Source organism: Artibeus jamaicensis, unplaced genomic scaffold, assembly GCF_021234435.1.
Source record: "Artibeus jamaicensis isolate MK-2021 breed Jamaican fruit bat unplaced genomic scaffold, CSHL_Jam_final contig_391, whole genome shotgun sequence".
Classification (NCBI taxonomy): Eukaryota; Metazoa; Chordata; class Mammalia; order Chiroptera; family Phyllostomidae; genus Artibeus; species Artibeus jamaicensis.
In genome coordinates, this window is record NW_026521814.1 from 9001482 (window position 1) to 9020996 (window position 19515).

General features: G+C 37.6%; 1 protein-coding gene across 1 annotated transcript in view; it reads left to right on the plus strand.

The window, feature by feature from the left end:
• The window catches only part of ERICH2 (glutamate rich 2), a 37228-nt gene extending 18023 nt beyond the window's left edge, over window positions 1-19205 (plus strand). Inside the window, exons 5-8 of the mRNA XM_053665025.1 lie at window positions 1254-1444; window positions 10838-10895; window positions 17523-17594; window positions 18219-19205. Of these exons, the coding sequence (XP_053521000.1) occupies window positions 1254-1444; window positions 10838-10895; window positions 17523-17594; window positions 18219-18340 (443 nt within the window). The 3' untranslated portion in view covers window positions 18341-19205. The remainder of the gene's footprint in view (window positions 1-1253; window positions 1445-10837; window positions 10896-17522; window positions 17595-18218) is intronic.
• Window positions 19206-19515: the final 310 nt, after the last annotated feature.

The following is a 19515-nucleotide window of genomic DNA, read 5'->3' on the forward strand; positions in this document are numbered from 1 at the left end:
GAGATTATCTCTTAAATATTTCTCTGTCACTTTCTCTCCATCTCTGTTTTACCAGTACCCTATCATCTCTCTTACCGGGATATTTAAAAGAGAACTATAATCTTTTTTTTTTGTCTCCCCTCAAATAGGCTTTTCACCCTGCTATCCAGATTTTTCTTCAGAAATGCAAAATTGATCATATTTGTTTTCTTACATAAAATCTTGTATTAGTAGCCCCTTCATTCTTAAGATAAACCCCAAGGTTTCCAGCCCACAAGACTATATTATTCGTCTTGTTCCTACCCACACTTCCAGCCACATGTGTCACCATTTCAGCTTCAACCTTGACCCTAAAGCATCATCAAAGTGCTATAGTCCATACATATTCTTGCTTCTGCATTGGCCCACACTGTCCCCTCTCCCTAGAAAGACTAGTCCACTCAGACTGGACAGTTCCTGACCACGCTCCAGACTGGGATACAGCCCCCTTTGCTCTCCTGTTTACCTAGGACACACCTTCATCACTGCCCTTCCATACTGGTTTATAATTATCCATTTTGTTTATGACTCTTCAGTTAAAGTTGCAAGTACTCCAAGATCAAGGACTATTCGTTATTGTGTTCCTGGGACTCGGCATAGTGCTAGGTACTGCATGGGTCGTCGGTCAGTGTTGCTGAATTTTTCTTTTTTCAGTCATCTATGTTAGTCATAGGTACTGTGACTTGACATTAAGGGAAATCATTAGTAATGTTATATTTACAATACTCCACGTGTGTTTTTACCTAGTTTGCATGTGTGTGTATTGAGAGAAAAAGAACTTTATTCTCAAGTATCCAAGAGTGACATGACTGACATAAGGATCATTTGCTTCTTAGCCTCTCCAGTCTTTTGTTCTCTAAGCTCTTTATTTGGTATTTACCTTCCTATAAGAACAATTTAGGAAATATATTTCTGGAGCTAGGATAGCATTAATTTCTTTTTTCTTGAAATTATAATTAAGACTTTTCCATTTATTAAAATTTCAAGCACCAAACAACATTAATATCAGCCCAATGATAGTAGTATGAGTTGTTTCCTCTTTCACCTGACAGTTTTATTACCTTTTTTTGAAAATGGAAATCAGTGCTGTTTAGTCATGAAAAACAAAACAAAACTCCAGAACAGGAAGCTATATAGGAAACATGTACACTAATTACATTATAAATTGGGAGTAACAATTTAAATTTTCTGAACTTATATAAACATTTACTGATTAATTTTGTACTTTGTTTTAGGTGAAGTGGGCAAAGATGAAGTCATTGCAAAGCATGAGAAAAATAATGAATATTGCCTTCGGGATATAGATGATAAATTGTCTGAATCAACAGATGATGATGATGATGGTGAAGATGACACCAGTGATGAAGATAATGAAGACAGTAACCCAATTAGTGATACTCATGCCCCATTAGAATTAATGGCAGAAGTAAGCTTTACCTGTACATTTTAATTTTAGAAATGTAAAAATATTAAAATAATAGTATATAACCTTGAAGTTTAAAAAAATGGTAAAAAGATCCTTGCCCATGTCCAGATGCTTACCAGGCTACTCATCCCTCTCATGACTTTGACCAAGGTAGGTGTGAGAGGAGATTCTGCAAGTGACTCACAGGAGTCTGGAACAGGCAGAAGCAGGAATAAGAGAGGCTTTGGTACCAAAGCCTTCAAGGACTGTTTAAAGGAATGCTTTCCACACAAAGCACGGGCACCATGCTAGTCACTGGGAATATATAGAAATAAATAAGAAAGACATGTCCTACCTTTGAGAACTAATAGACATATGTTATTTATATATAACAATTTGTAATAAAATGAAATATGTGCTAGTTGCAGTATTTATGAAGTTCTCTGGGAACAGGGAGGATTAAGTGAGTAATTAAGAAAAACCAGAGAAACAGGATAAAAGTTTTAGAAACTTACAGGAAGAGGAAAGGGTAGACATTCATCTGGTAACCAGAGTTGATGGCATTCCTGACAGGAACCAGCATGTGCAATGGCATTGAAGCCTTCAATGTCACGTGCAGAAATTATACATAAACATTTACTGATAATCTGTGGAGAACAAAACTGTTTTACCTCATCTATCGCAGTCTTTACTTAAAATTACACAACGTCATGTATCAGAAATTATCATAGATTATCAGAAATTTACTGATAATCTGTGGAGAACAAAACTGTTTTACCTCACCTATCGCAGTCTATAGGTAAAATTACACAACTTCATGTATATTGTACAAACTCCGTCATAGTACATTTTCATTTCCCCTTCTCATCCTTTGTATTATTGTTGTCATACATTTAACTTCTACATATGTTACAAGCTTCACAATACTTTCTTTTTGTTTTAAATAAGTATCACAGGGGTTTTCAACCTCTTGGCATCTCTGGACCACAGTGGAAGAAGAGTTGTCATGGGCCACACATCAAATACATTGTGACACATAATCACAAAAAAATGTCATAATGTTTTAAGTGAATTTACAGTTTTGTGTTGGGTTGCATTTATAGCCATCCTGGGATGTTTGCGGCCCACAGGATGCAGGTTGGACACCCCTGTGAGATTTTTTTAATTGGAAGGTATGTTTTTTGGAACATATTTCTGGTGTTCTTTATAGTTTCGTGAGGATCCAACTTATCACCTGATACTATTTTCCTTTTACCTGGAAAACTCCTTTAGTATATTTTGTAGTTCGGTTCTGTTGGCTGTGAATTATCTCATCTTTGTTTGAAAAAGTCTAAATTTCACCTTCTTTTAAGGATGTGTTAGCTGGAGAGTTCTAGGTTGCCAGGTTATTTCCTATATTTGAAAGGTTGCTATGTTGTCAAATAGTTTCAAAAAAGGTGTCTGGAAATCCAAGATGGCAGAGAATTAAGTGGAAGTTGCACAAACCTCCTCCCAGGACCAAACCGGAAAAACAACTAAATTGTAGAGAAATCATCCTAAATAACCAATTGAACACTAGACAGAATTGAACGGGCAGACAGAAGAAACCAGTTCACTGCAACAATGCTGGTAGGAAATGTGGAGGAGGAGCAAAAGGGATGACTGGGCTCCTACAGACAGTAACTAAAGTTCTAGAAGGATATTTCAGTGGCTAGGGGGTTGCCCCTAAGAAGTTTTGAGTCCAAACCAGAAGCTGGGCTCCCCAACCTATAGCAACAGTGTCAGGAAAGGAACCCAGATAACCTCCAACCATGAAAAGCAGTAGAGTTTCTGTCCACCAGTGATTGATGGCTGGAGACTATCAGAGGACCAACACACAAAATTCCATTTGCAGCCTCTTAACCTGGACTCCAGCAGAAGGAGGGCAGAATGAACTAGAGACATGTGAGGAGAGTCTGGGGATGGTGGCTCTGGGGAGAGAACTGAAGGAACACCTGCCAGGATCCCTGTGCTGGGTCAGTCCCTGTACTGCAGAGGCCACCTTTCCCAGGCAGAGCACTCCCCTCCAAGTGACATCAGCCTGAGTGGAAGCAGAAGCCCTGCACATAGGAATTACTTCTCCTGCCCTGTGGTACTTAAGCTGGGCAGCTGAGGAGTATACCCGGAGGTTATCTCAGTGATTAAGTTTAACAACTAAAGCAGATCTCTTGAAGCTCTGAGACTTTAGCTGGGCTGGGTGCTTGTAAAAGCCATCCCATCTTTCTGCACACAAATAGGCACAGCAGAGGGACCCACACACTCTGGGTCACTGATAGATACAAACAGATTGCTCAGGGCCAGTCACATGCAGTGTCTGACATAGGTCTACACCAGAGTCTTTGTGGATCTACCTAATACATAGAAATAAACAACAAACAGCCAAAATGGAAGACAAAGAAATAGACCCCATATGAAAGAACAAGAGAATCCTCCTGAAGAACTGAATAAAATGGAGGCAAGCAATTTATTAGATATAGAGTTTAAAGTAATGATTATAAGGATACTCAAAAGCATGAAAAAGATACCAGAAATAATAAAAGAATGACTAGTCAAAACTAAAAAACACAGTATCTGAAATAAATAATACACTGGAAGGAATAAACAGTAGGTTAGATGAAACAGGGGATTGAATCACTGGTTTAGAAGACAAGGTAGAAAATTCCTGAGCAGAGCAACAAAAAGAAAATTTTAAAAAATGAAGAACACTTAAGAATCCTTTAGGACAACATGAAGCATAACAACATTGACATCATGGGAATACAAGAAAAAAGGAGTGAGCAAGGGATCAAAAATTCAAATAAACAACGACTGAAAACTTCCCTGATATGATAAAAAAAAAAAAAAAGACATACAAATCCAAGAAATATAGAGTCCCAAACAAGATGGACCCAAACAGGACTGTACCAAGACATGTCATAATTAAAATGGCAAAGTTTAAAAGAGAAGAAGAGGATCCTAAAAGCACCATGAGCAAAGCTGGGACTTACATACAAGGGAGTTCCAATTAGATGTCATGTGATTTCTCAAGAGATATTTCAGGCAAGAAAGGATTGGCATGAAATATTCAAGGTGATGAAAAACAAGAATCTACAAACCAAGGCTACTTCACCCAACAAGGCTATCATTTGAAATTCAAGGAGAAATAAAGAGCTTCCCCCCAAAAAAACTAAAGGAGTTTGTTAATACCAAACTAGTACTGCAACAGATGTTAAAGGGCTTTCTTTAAGAAGAAGTAGAGGAAAATAGTTTAAAGATGGTAATAAATACATATTTATCAATAATCACCTTAAATGTAAATGGTTTAAATGCTCCAACAAAAAGGGTAGCCTTTTTGGATAAGAAAACAAGATTCATATATATGCTGTCTTTAAGAGATCTACCTCATCTCGAAAGATACAGACTAAAAGTAAAGGTATGGAAAAAGATATTTCATGGAAATATGGAAAGGGGAAAAAAAGTGCTGGGGAAGCAATACTTATATCCAACAAAATAGACTTTAAAACCCAAGCTATAGTAAGAGACACAGAAGGACACTAAATGATAAAGGGAACAATCCAACAAGAGGATACAACCCTAGTAAACATTTATGCACCCAACACAGGAGAACCTAAATATGTAACACAAATCTTGATGGACATAAGAGGAGTGATCAAGAGAAATGCAGTCATAGCAGGGGATTTTAACACTAAATTGCATCAATGGATAGATCTTCCAGACAAACTCAACAAGGAGATGGTGTGCCTTAAACAACACACTAGATTAGATGGATTTAATTGATATCTTCAGGGTATTTCATCCCAAAGTAGCAGAATATACTTACTTTTCAAGTGCACATGAAATGTTTTCTAGGATAGATCACATGTTAGGACACAGAACATGTCTCAGTAAATTTAACAAGATTGAAATCATAAACTTCAATAGACTTCAAAATTAGACTTCAAAGAGAAGTCTAAGCATCTTCTCTGACCACAGTGCTAAGAAACTAGAAATCAATCAAAAGAACACTGAAAAATACACAAGGATGGAAGCTAAATAACATGATTTTAGACAATTAATTGGTCAACAAGGTAAAAGAAGAACTCAAAAGATACCTTGAAACAATTGAGAATGAGACACAACAATCCAAAATTTGTGGGACACAGGGACAGCAATCCTAAGAAGGAAATTCATAGCATTACAAGCCTATCCAAACAAACAAGAAAAAGCTCAAAAACAATCTAACTTTACCTAGTCAAGATGGAGGCATAAGTAAACAGCTTGCCACTTAACACAACCACAAAAAAGTTACAACTAAATACAAAACAACTATTACCCAGAATCATCAGAAAACCAACCTGTATGGAAGACATAACTAAAAACTTAAAGAAGTCACAGTCTTAAATATGGGTAGGAGGAATGGAGACCTGGAGACATGGAAAGGGCAGTCCCACACTTAACCTGTGGTAGATAAAAATCAGGAGGGATACCTTAGGAGGGAGGGATCCCCTCCCACACCAGACCACCCAGGCCAGGGGTTCCAGTGCCAGGAAGCTAAGTCTCCATAACTTTTGGTTGCAAAAAATAGTGGGATTGGAGGGGGTCAGAAGAATCTGTGGAATTCTCAGGCGTCACTTAAAGGGCCCACAACCATATTAGAATTGCACAGACTCACTCCCTGTGCACTCCAGTGTCATATGGGAAGAAACAGAAGTGTCTGGCATCAGGGCTAGTGCCAAGGGACAGCTTTCTCCAGGACAAAACTCCAGAGGCCAGGCAGCAGCCCTTGTCCCTTTTCTGAGCCCTTCACCACACAGAGCCACAGAGCATGACATCATATCTGAGACTCCATCACCCTCGTTCATATGGTTGACCAACTAAGATTACCTAAGGCTCCACCCCATCCAAGTTATGGGTGCACTTTTCTACAGTAGGCCACATTCCTAAGATGGAACCAAAGCAGCTTTGCCTAATACAAAGAAAAAAACACAGGGAGGCTGCCAAAATGAAGAGATAAAGAAACATGGCCCAAATTAAAGAACAGAACAGAACTCCAGAAAAACAAACAAAATGGAGATAAGCAATCTATCAGAAGCAGAGTAAAGAAACATAGGATGCTAAAGGAACTCATTAGGTACTTCAACAGCATAAAAAAGACGCAGGGAGAAATGAAGGTTACATTAAGTACAGGGAATCAACAGTGGAGTGGATGAAGCTGAGAAATCAAATCAATGATATAGAACACAAGGCAGATACAAAACATTCAATCAGAAGAACAAGAAGAGAAAAGAATACAAAAAAAGAAAAAGAAATAAGGATAGGCTAAGGAGCCCCTGGGACAACTTCAAACATACCAACATTCAAACCATTGGGGTGCCAGAAGAAGAAGAAAAAGAGCAAGAAATTTTAAATGTATTTTAAAAAAATAATGAAAGAAAACTCCTAATTTGGTGAAGGAAATAGAAGTCCAGGAAGCACAGAAAGTCCCAAATGATATGGACACAAAGAGAATCACACCAAGACACATCATAATTAAAACATCGAAGGTTAAAGATAAAGAATCTTAACAGCAGCAAGAGAAAAGCAGAGTTACCTGTAAAGGAGTTCCCATAAGACTGTCAGCTGATTTCTCAAAAAAAATTTGCAGGCTAGAAGGGACTGACAAGAAGTATTCAAAGTAATGAAAAGCAAGGACCTACAACCCAGATTACTCTGTCCAGCAAAGCTATCATTTAGAATTGAAGGACAAATAAAGTGCTTCCTAGACAAAGTAAAGTTAAAGGAGTTCATCGTCACCAAGCCATTTTTATATGAAAGGTTAAAGGGACTTATTTAAGAAAAAGAAGATAAAAACTATGAACATTAAAATGGTAATCAGCTCAAAATTGTTAACAATTTAATCTAAAAAACTAAGCAAACAAGCAAAAATGAAACCTAAACATAAATATGGAGATCATTTGGAGGGTTATCAATTAGGAGGGGAAGGGGAAGATGGGGGGAAAGATGCAGGGATTAAGAAGAACCAATTGGTAGGTACAGAATAGACAATGATGTTAAGAACAGTACGGGAAATGGAGTAGCTAAAGAATTCATATGCAGCCTTGGCTGGCATGGCTCAGTGGATTGAGTATTGGCCTGCAAACCAAAGGGTTGTGGGTTCTGTTCCCAGTCAAAGCACATGCCTGGGTTTTGGGCCAGGTCCCCATTATGGGGACACAAGAGGCAACCACACATGGATGTTTCTCTCCTTCTTTCTCCTTTCCTTCCCCTCTGTCTACAAATAAATAAAACCTTAAAAAAAGAAGAACATATCCATTACCTATGGACATGAACTAAGCAAGGAGAGGAGGAAGCCAAAGGGAATGTGTGGTACTAAGTGGAGGTGTCAAATGGGAAAAAGAGTTGGACAATGGTTATATAAAAAAATATTTTAAAAAAGCAAAAAGACAACAAAAAATCTAACTTTACACTTAAACAATCTTGAAAAACAACAACAAACAAAGCCTAAAGTGAGCAGAAGGAAGGAATTAATAAAGATCAGAAGAGAAATAAATGACATACAGTCTAAAAAAAAAATACAAAAAAATCAATGAATTCAAGAGCTGGGTCTGCCCTGGCTGGTGTGGCTCAGTGGATTGAGCACCAGCCTGCAAACCAAATGGTGCCAGTTCAGTCCCCAGTCAGGGCACATGCCTGGATTGGGGTCCAGGTGCCCAGTAAGGGTCCCATGAAAGGCATCCACACATTGATGTTTCTCCTCTTTCTTCCTTCCCTTCTCTCTAAAAAAAATAATAATTAAATCTTTAAAAAATATTAAAATTGAATACAGCAATACATCAAAGAGATCATATACCATGATTAACTGAGATTCATTGTGATGCAAGGTAAGCACAATATTCACAAAAAATAAATGATTCCCGACCAAATGAAAAATAAAAACCACATGATCATAACAGGAGATATAGAAGAATTTGATAAAATCCAGCACCCATTTATGATAAAAACTCTCAGCAAAGTGGAAGTAGAAGGAACATTTGAAAGTGAGTTGCAGACATCATAAAACTTCACCCCTAAAATTTGAGCATGGGTCTCATAAGTTCATTCTTTAAAGTAACATCATACCCTTATCACATCTAAGAAAATTAACAACAGTTTTGTAATACAGTATGCTAAAATTGAGACTTCCCAATTTGTCTTTAAAATGACTTATAACTGAATTATTTTCCAGTCAAGATCCTGTCGAAATTCACGTTTTGAGTTTAGTTTTTGAGCATTATTTTGGATGTCACAAGTAATTTAATACAACACCAATTTTTAAAAGACTTGCCTTCAGCTTAATTTTGAAGCCTTAAGTAATTTTCATGAAAGTCTTTAGTCAAATATCCATTGTGCAAACTGCTTAATTTCACTGGCTTTTCAACTATTGAGAGAAAATATATTTTATGTTAACAACATAAAATAGATCAATGCAAATAAAAAATAGGTCAGTGTGCAGGAGCCTTTGAAATGGATTCTATGCACCATTTCATTTTAGGAGATTAGTATTATTAATATAATACTTCATTTAAAAGACTAGATACTAGTTGATGTTAAGAAATTCTTGTTAATTTTGTTAGGTGTGATAGCAATAATGTGATTGGGTTTTTAATTTAAAGTAAAATGAGGTGACATATATATAAACTGGTTTTAAATAGTCTAGGCAGAGGGGGCAAAAGTTTGTGGTGATATTGATAAAACCAGATTGGTAAAATGTTAATTTTTAAAGGTGAGAACTGGGGGCATGTATTTCTTTTACAATTTTCTCATGTTTAAATTTAAATTTTCCATAAAAACTTTAAAGATATAAAGATAATAAGTGAACTAACAAAATTACTTAAAGCTAAAAGATAGTCTTCTAGGTAACTCATGAATTAAAAATAAAAATCTAAACTTATAACTTATTTAGAAAGTAGTTATAACCATAACACTAAATAAGAAAACATTTAAAAAGTGTTTAATTTCAAATGCTTTGATGATGATGATGATTCAAGAAAGAATAACAGTTAATGGATGTAATATTAGTGCCAGAAACCAGAAGAGTAAAATAAGCATAAGGAAAGTACAAAGAATTAAAGGAACAAATTAATAATTCAACATAAAATCAAATTAATATATCAGTTTAAGTTAGATATTTGAAAAATGATGTAGATCAATCAGAGATAATTAAATGGAAGAAATCTACAAATAAGAATTAACCTTAGACAAGAATATATTTTTTAAATACAAGAGAATTATTAATGTGTGAATAAATGAGAATTGTGATGAAATTAATTATTTACAGAAATATCTCTAGAAGAGTTTTATTTACATTAGAAAACTAAGTAATCTAATACCCATGTGAAAAGTTTAGAAAGCTGGTAAGGAACTGCTTTTTAAAATGGCCCCTGGGTGTTTATCAAATATCTGGAAATGTGTGAGAAGTGTTGTTTGTTTGTTTTTTTTGTTGTTGTTGTATATGACCCACTGCTCATGTCTCTTGGAGAATACACATATGGAACTAGTGTCTCTACATATGTTTCAGAATATGTCACACAAGCAAAAACAATCATCTAAATGTAGGCTAATTTTTGCAATGGAATCATAGTTTAAATAATAAAATATTAGTTTGGTAAACTGCAGCCTAGATAAAGAAATATATATAAGGATAGTTAATTCCATGGGAGAAAATTATGATATGTAAACATGAACACGATTTTTATTTTTAAAAATGTTACTGAACAATCCTAGTTTTTGTATATATATGTGGTCATTTATGGAAACTGTACATGAAGATGTAATAATAAACATGTCTGGATAGTGGACATACAGAGCCCTTTAAATTCAGGACAGAGCTATTTAGCTTTTAAATTTTCTATGTACAAAGACATGTATTACTTTGTATAAGAAAAATGTAAGAGGAATAGTAAAAGGATGGTATGAGAGCAATACTGGAAAATATGAATATACATATGTAAATTGTAAAAGGATGGTATGAGAGTAATACTGGAAAATAGTGAACATACATATGTAAATTGTAAATCTACATTTTTAACTAAGTATTATCGGGTAATTATGGATGAGGCTCACACATAGAACTGAATCTGAATCAAAAGTATATTAAAATGGCTAATGTCTTCACCATCTCTGCCAGTTGAATCAACCTATGTATTCTTAACTTGTTCCATAGTATATATATCGTGTGGCAGCAGCAAAGTAGAAATATCATATATGTTGCCTTGCCATGAAAAGTCCTTAAATATTCTGAATTGAGATTGACAGATTCATTCCTGGAAAAATATGTGTAATGTTAAAAGCAAAATAATCATGAATGTAATATTTTCTTGAAAGTTTATAATTGACACTTAAATTCTCTGTAAAATTTTATGTTTTAATGTTTTCCAGTTCTTAAGAGCAGAAATGTGCCAAGACTACCGTTTGGCTAAAAAATTATGTCAGATGAGTAAGTACAAAATACTTTGTTTTCCAATCTTCTCTTTGTTTCTAAGTACATTCCATAGTATACAAGATGGTTTGGTGTTCATAACTCCAGTGAATTTCCCTGATAGTGTCCCAGTGATTTCTTGAAAGTAAATTAGGTTGATTAGTATAAGGACAAATTTAGACTTCTAGACTAACTTTGAGTGAAATCAAGTGAAAGAGACTAATTAATTACCACTAATTACCATGAAGGTAAGTCAAAATCCTTACCTTTATGATAAGGATCTGTGCCTTTAGTTTTAGAGACGTGTCAGGTCGTGCAACAACCCTTACTTAACATGCAGTTGTTCCAAAGGTATTTGAGTGCCTAAATGTGTCGGGCACTGTTCTAGACACTGGAAATACAGCAGCCAACAAGACATAATGATTCTGCCTTTATATCTAGTGTCAGACAGATAATAAACATATATAGAGATAGGTGCTATTTGGGGAAATAAAGTAGGAAAGAAAGAATAGGAATTACTGGGAGGAGGCAAAGCACTTCAGGTAAGATGGTCCCAGAAGCCTCATGAAAAGACTTGAGCAAAGACTTGAGGTTGAGGAACTAGGCAGGTGGGTATCTGGGAGAAGTGAGTTCCAGGGAGGACTAATAGCAAATATGCTGAGATGAGAGTGTGCCTGATGAACAAGGACAGCAGTGTAATTGGAGCAGAATAAGCGATGGGAAGTGTGATAGGACATGAGGTCACAGGTTTTGAGTTGGGGTTGTGCAGATTGCGTTGCACCTTTCCACACTTTAAGGGTCTTCACTTAGAGTTTCTGAGTGGGAAACTGCTGGATGCTTTTGAGTAGAAGAATATAATCCTACTGATTTCCTTTCTATCTTTGACTTATAGTGGTTTGACCTGATGTTCAACATACTTGTGATTTTCTTTGTCTTTATACAAAGGGAGATTTGAGAGGTTTGCAGGGTTTCTTAATTCTGTGGGTTGTTGTTTTCATCAACTTCAAACAATTATTGGCCATTACCTTTTCAAATGTCACTTGTACCCCATTCTCTTTCTCTCTTTTCTTCCTGGATCTTCAGTTACACATAAACTAGACTTTTTTTCATGGTGTCCCATGTATATCTGATAGTCAGTATTGGGTTTTTTCCTTTTTTTATTATTTCTCTGCTTCAGTTGGGATAGTTTCTATTTGTATGTACTTGAGTTGACTTATCCTATCCTCTGCTGTGTCTCATTGCCTGTTAAAACTATCCGGTGAGGTTTTTTTTTTTTACTGCTATCCATTGAATTCTTAATTTCAAAGATTGTATTTTTCAGTTTTAGAAAGTCCATTACACAACTTTGAAAGATTCCCACTCTCAGTTGAAGTCCACAATGTTTTCAACTATTTTACCTGTCTTTTTCTCTAATACGTCTCAGTAATTTTCAAAATGAAATGGCAACTCTCCAATAAACTTTATTAATAACAGGACTCAAAATATTAACTGGTGTTAAACTGCAGTCTCATGGTAAAAGTCCATGAACTGAATATGTAGTATAGGAATTGTGAGCATCTACTCGCTTTTGCCTCACAGAGTCCCCACTATAGATACAGTACTTCTGAAATCATTGGCAATTTTTAAAAAAATTCTCACCTGAGAAAATGTTTGTTGATTTTTAGAGCGAGAAGGAGAGGAGAGAAACATCAACTGGTTGCCTCTCCTACATTCCCAACCAGAGATAGGGACCCTGCAACCTAGGTATGTGTCCTGGCCAGGGTTCAAACCTGAAACCGTTTGGTGTATGGAATGATGCTCCAGCCAGCTGAGCCACCCAGCCAGGGCTCACTGGCTAATTTTTAAAATGGGTTTCTTGAATGCTTTAATACTACCTATTTTATCCTACACTTTGGACAAGCCACTAAATAAAATATTTTGTTCAAAACTATTTTTGGTGGCCCATACATAGAATTTTTGATCAGAAGGAATCCTTAGAATAAATCATCTAAGGATTTATCCTCTATTCTTATAAATAATGAAACCGAAGCAGAGAGAGGTTAAGCAGCCTCATCAGCCCCACTCAGGGAGTGGGTGTCATGGCCTGGAACACAAGCCTCTTCCCCCCACAACCCCTTTCTTTGTGGGGCTAGGGTAGAAGTGAGGGACTGTAGCTCTAGCTCCTGGTTCTCTGAGTTTCCTGTGGAGCCTAGTTGTGGGAAAATTTATATAGCATCTTTCAGTATTCATCAATTAGTTTTAGAAGGCCTCTGGCTGAGGCTTACAAAATATATGCACTGATAATCCCATCTCTCGGTCAGTTTTGGCTGTCAGCCCTGCAGTGTGATGCATAAACAGCAGGTGCTTAATAAAATGCTTATTGACCTGACTCCAGCCAGTGAATACACATTAAGTGCCAGGTGAATGGGGATGAAAAGTCAAAATGATCTATCTTAATGGGGTTATACCCCTTTAAAGTTACTCACTCCCATCTTCCTTCCAACAAATACATACTAACCACCATATCTGTACCAGAAGTTATGCCAGGAGTTACAAAGAAAGCAGAAATTAGAGCCCACATGCTCAAAACCCTTTGGGATTGACATAGACAAGATTTGGTTTGGTTTTCACCTCTACTGGCTCATCTAGTAACACTGTGCACTATTTTTCTATGTCAAAATATGGGCCTCTAAAACTAAGGACTAGGCTTTAGAAAAAGGAGTTATGGAGGGCCTTAACATAGGCACCATGGTCCAGGGAGCAAGTTGGGAAAGAATACTGCTCCCAAAAGAAAGAAGAGGCTGGTGGAAACACGGGAAAGAGGCCCAGAGGTGGGGGTTTGGGGCAGGAAGTAGCTGTTGATATGAAGGTACAGAGGCCCAGGTTTAGCAACACCAAGCAAGTTCAAGGGAGAAGGAGAGCTGAAGGCAGACTCTGCCTCAGGGAGAAGGAAGTACCAGTGCTGCGGTGCCAAAGGAACACTTGGCTGAGGGCTGCCAAAGTCCCTCTCTGTGTTCACAGTAACAGACAAATGGAATTTTTCATGTAGCATGGATCTCAAAATATAATGTACAGTTTTACAGTGTTAGTCTTTTGTCTCCTTTTTCCTGCTTCTAGCTCTTTTCTAGACATTCCCCCTTTCTCTCTCTAGATATTTATATATTTATGTATGTAAACATAGATTATGTATTTACATATTTATGTATGTATGGATTGAGCATCCACTAGGGAAGCATTCATATTACATTGTTTAATTCTTCAAATACTTCTGTGAGGCTGGTATTATTAAACCTTCTTTACAGATGAGGAAACTGAGGCTAGCAAAGAGAACTAGGTCACACAAAGGCACACAGCTGCTGAGTGGTAAAGTTTGGTTGAGATCCCAGGTCTGGGTTGAAAGCCCGTGATTTCCTACTATATTTCCACTTTCTCATTTTATTAATAAGCTTGTATTTCTGGTCAAATAGGCAAAGACTTGGAAAAGAGACACTGTTATGGACCAATCAGGTTTAAAATGGCTCTTATGGTTGACTAATATATTTATTTTATTAGTAAATGTACTTATTGTGTGAAATAATTTATATGAAATAATGCAGCTTGTCCCTTCAGAAATGTTTTACAAATTTATTTTCTTGAACAAAGCCTCGGGCTCCTGGCGTGTTTTCTTCTTGTCTGATTTCAGCAGTCATTTACATCTTGTTTGGCTGCAGGGCTTCCGGTCTGGCATCCCACGCACCCATGGGTTCTTTTTCTGTCCTGCCTTTGAAAAATTTGTATTGCATTCCCCCCAAGAAATTTTACCTGTTGGTGAAGGCTTGAATTTTATGTCGTCCACACTGAGTTTTTATGTGGTCCTAATATTTCTTCAGCCATTTTTCTGCTGTCTCATGCAGAACTGGTATCTCTGCTCCTGCCATTTCCTGCCAGGCATTAGCGGCAGCCTGGAAATGTGATTTTTAAGTGGAGCTGAAAGTCAAGAGTCCCAGGCACTTATCTTAGTTCATCTCTTGAATGACTGTGAGATTTTGTGCCAGTCTTCCTATTGCTTGGTCTTTGCACCTGTAAGAAGGGGTCTGCAGCTCGGTCTTCTCGGCACCACACTTCGGCTCCCAGGCAGCCCTGGGTTCTGTCAGCCTGGAGCACCTGTTCCATCTGCTGCGATGCCTGTAAATGTTCAAGGAAAGTGGCCTGAAAACCACAATGGCTCTCATCATTGTCAGTCTAACACAAATACAGATGTATTTTCAGAAAACATAGTTCCTATAACTTTTTTTCTTTTTCAGTAGAAAATAAATCATTCTGTCCTATTAGCCTAGATATCATTTTATCTAGGCAAAAAAGGACTGCTTTCTATTCAGTTGTCTCTATTCATTTATTTCATTTATTAGTGTTTTGAGGGCTACAGCTCTGTTCTGGGAACTGTAGGGATGTAAACAGTGAACAAGACCAACATTCGACCCTAGAACAGCCTGTGGCCTGAGAGACTTAGAACCCCACGGGCAGCAGAACCCCCGGCTCCCTGCCCTAGCTTCAGCCAGAAGAAAGTATCCATTGAATTCTTAGGAAGGAACCAAGTCTTTCCCTAGGCCCAGACCATTCCAGGAAAACTAATAAATTATAATCAACATTTGTCCAACACTTATCGTGCACCAAGGTCTGGACTAAATACTTAATCTACATTATCTCATTGATTCATTAAAGTAGCCCAGGGGGGCCAATAGTATTACTACAGATGAAAGAACTGCAATGCAAGATTTTAAATACTTTTTGCAAGGTAACACAGCTAGACAGTGGCAGAACCTGGATTCACATCTGACATTCTTCATGGCCCACACTGGGCCCTGCTTATTTGCCCAGGTTGGGAAACAGCCCCCAGAATACCATCTACATGTGCTAGAAGCTTCTCTTACTTTTTTTTCAAACTCTACTAACTTGTCCAAGAGTAAGAAGAATGTTCGATTCATCACCTGGAATGGATACTGCTGGGCTAAGCTTCAATGCAGACACCTTTCTCTCACTGTGAAAATTAACAGCTGCCAGCGGTTTTTGTTAAACCACGCGAGTACCTGGTGTCATACTCTAACCCCATGGAATAATCCTAATTGCAATAAGAAATTTTCTAAAGTGTGTTACTAGAAAATTAATAATATTAATAAATGTCCTACCAAAAAGGATCCCATAGGAATAATAAATTGGGGAAACCACATTTGCTTCTCTAAGATTCAAAATAGTTATGAGCATGTTTATGTTTCATAAAATCCTTCAACTGCCTCTTACTGTAACTGTTCCCTGGTTAATTTTATTTAACCTAGTTTTCCAAGTATGTATTCACATCTTAAGGAACTAGTCTCTCAAGGAGCGAGTTGGAGAACCCCCTCTCTAGAAAGAAGGTTAGCCTCAGAGAAAGATTTACTCCAAGTTAAAATGTATAAAAAGTTACTTTTATTAGAAACCTTAAAAGATGTATAAATACCTGTGGGATCCTCAGAAGCAGCTGTGAGCATGTGTACAGCCTGCTATCGCAGATTGGTAGAGCATTGTGGTAGTGGATTAGGAAATAAAGACACTGGTTTGGTGTGTCAGGACGAAAGCCATGGGGGCTGGTCCTGGGGGCGGGGAAGAGGTGGGGGCGGCCTGGCTGACCATCCACAGTTCTCTCACTGGTAGCCAGGCCGATAGCACACTTGATGCTTCAGTGCCCCCTGGGTGCCATCGAGATATTGCACAGGAGCCACAGCATGAAATAGATGATGCAGAATTTTGACTACTCAAGGTAGGCGGGAAGACAGTAGAGAGAGATCTAAAAAATAAAATAGTCCAGAAAACTCTCAAACAAAAGGTGTAAATCATCCTCCTCTGTAGGACACTGGTAACACACCAACAAGGCTTAAAAAAATCTGTTGGTATAGTCCAAAGGGAAGATGACACATTCACATTCACAGACACATTCACATTCACATACACATTCACATTCACAGACACATTCACATAAAGGACCAACAAAAGGGAATAAACAGTGCGGAAAACAATGGGTCTGATGAACAGGGGAGGCAATGACCGGGGTGCAAACTGGGGTAAACGTTTTAAGGAGGAAAGATAAGAAACATCAGTTTTCCTGTTTGAAAGATGGGTTTTTAGAAATGGCATCTCTACTTTGGAAGAGCTTGCACTAAAAAACAAAAACAAAAAATGAAACAAAACCAACTCTGTTCCTTTGTCTTCAGGGTGTTCCCATGAGATCTTTAGTAAAGGATGTCATGCAGACTTTGGGAGGCTGAGGTGAATGAGGGATTAACAGACTCTAGGCACACATCCTTAGTAGCAAAGTGTCCATATTTTGCCGTATGTGTGCCTTGTTTGTGGAATTAGTTATGAAACAGCTTGGTTTCAGGCCTGTGAGGGAAGCCTCATAGTGACAGGTTGATTCTTTGGACAGGAGATAGAAAATAGAATGAGAAAAATAGAATGAGATTTCTCTTACAAAGTACCTAAGGTAAGTAGAGCATTTTCTCTTTGCACTTAAATATACCCATGGTATAATTGTTGATGTTTATTGCTTTGTGCATTTTCACTTACTCTGATTGGCAGTTTCAACCTCATTCTGAGGAGCCTGTTGGCTGAAACACTTTGAACGTTAATAACACACCTTCTGTTGTTCATTTTCAGTCCTAATTTATGAACCAGAAAACCCTGAGGCCAAGGAGTTTTTGTCACTTATTGAAGAAATGTTGCTGATGGGTAAATTTAAAAATTGGAATTCCTTCTTTCTCACAGAACTATGAGCAGTCACTATTTAAAAACCCATTATCCCAGGAGATTGGCAAAGTACATCCTCAGGAAGTGGTTAAGAAAAGCCTAAGTGGTTATCTTGGATGGTTTAATGAAACCAGCTTTTCCTTCGTGGATGGTCAAGATGACTTCCTGTCCTCTGTGGGGTGGAACTGCCCAAACAAAGCAGGCTTCCTGGACGTGTACCACAGTCTTCGGAGGGAACAGAACATGCTAATTGTCCCGTGTTAAGGGTCTATCCCACAATTCCAGGGAAAGCCAGTACCCTCTAAATTATCCTATTCTATTAAGAATTTACTTATTCTATTTAAGAATTACATTCACAATAATAAAAATATTTTCACAGACCTAGTTTTAAGTTTACTTTAAATTCTCAAACATCTTTATGCCAGTAAGATGTTTTTGTTTGTACTACTAATTTAAACTCATACACAGTTAACAAAGTTCAGCTCAGTTCTCTTATTCCAAAAATATGTATTTCTTGGTGGAGGGGGAAGCAAGGAGAATTATAACTTTTCAAAGGGTGGAAATATTAAGAAACATATCAAGCAATTTTCTCTTTTTCCGTGGCAGAGAAGTCTCCAAATGTTGAGGAAGATGATAGAGATAGTGAAGAGGACAGCAGCGGTGAGAGTGAAGGAGAAAGCAGCGAGGAGCTAAGTGAAGGAAGCTCGGATGAATGTGAAGACGGGTGACGAAAGGTGCTGCTGTGGTCCAATCTTCACATATTTCTTTTACTGTGTGACATGGAAATACAAAGAACAGAGCTGCATTTCAGTCTAATTCTTCTTTATTTGGGCCAGAGTTGTTTTAATTTATCCCTATTAGTTTGAACTCCTTCCTGATATTTAGGTCTTAGCTCCATGTGAGTTTCTTAGAGGGGAAAACAGTATTTGAAAACCCATAGCCACCTCAATGGGTTGGGTGTCCTCCCACAAGCCAAAAGGCCACGGGTTCAATCCCTAGTCAGGACACATACCTAGGCTGTGGGCCAGGCCCCTGGTTGGGGGATTGCAACTGATCACATATCATTGTTTCTCTTCCTCTCTTTCTCCCTCCCGTCCCCTCTCTCTAAAAATAAATATAGCATCATACGCCTGCTGAGTGGGAGAGCCCGGGTTTGTGCACGGACATGATAGCTCCAGATCCATACTCATAGTCCTTCCAGGTGCTTTTTATCAGTATGTTCTTTATAACACATATCACTACCTAACGCTCTTATTAAACTACTTGTACTTCTTTTAAAAGACTTTATTTATTTTTAGAGAGGTGGGGAAGAGAAAGAGAGGGAGAGAAACATCAGTGTGTGGTTGCCTTTCGCATGCCCCCTACTGGGTACATGGCCCACAACCCCGGCCTGTGCCCTGGCTGGGAATGAAACCTGCCACCCTTTAATCCACTGAGCTACACCAGCCAGGGCTGACTAGTTGTACTTTTTATCTTCTCCCTTCTCGTCAGAAAATGTAACCTCCCCGAAGCAGGACTTTGTCTTTTTCACCATTATAACCGCAGCAGCTGCACAAATGCCTGGTAAATAATGGGATGTATATACCAAGTAAATGAATGGAGTGAAAGTAACTGTTTACCTTCTTTCGTGAAACATCTACATGACTTCACTGCACCTCTGATATCTCAATCTGCACTGTTTTGCTGATTCTGTATTCCTTGATGAATTTCTGCCATCTTCAAAATAGGTTGTAAGGTAACTGAGGTAAAAGTAACAAAAATATTCCCAAGTAATTGTTTTTCAAAGTGCCAATCTGATTTGTATACTGTAGGTATTTGAATTTTTATTCTTGTTTTAGCACACCATTGTTATAGCTAAAATGTTTACAGCATAGTTTAGTCTTTGGGCATTTTGTACCCTGCT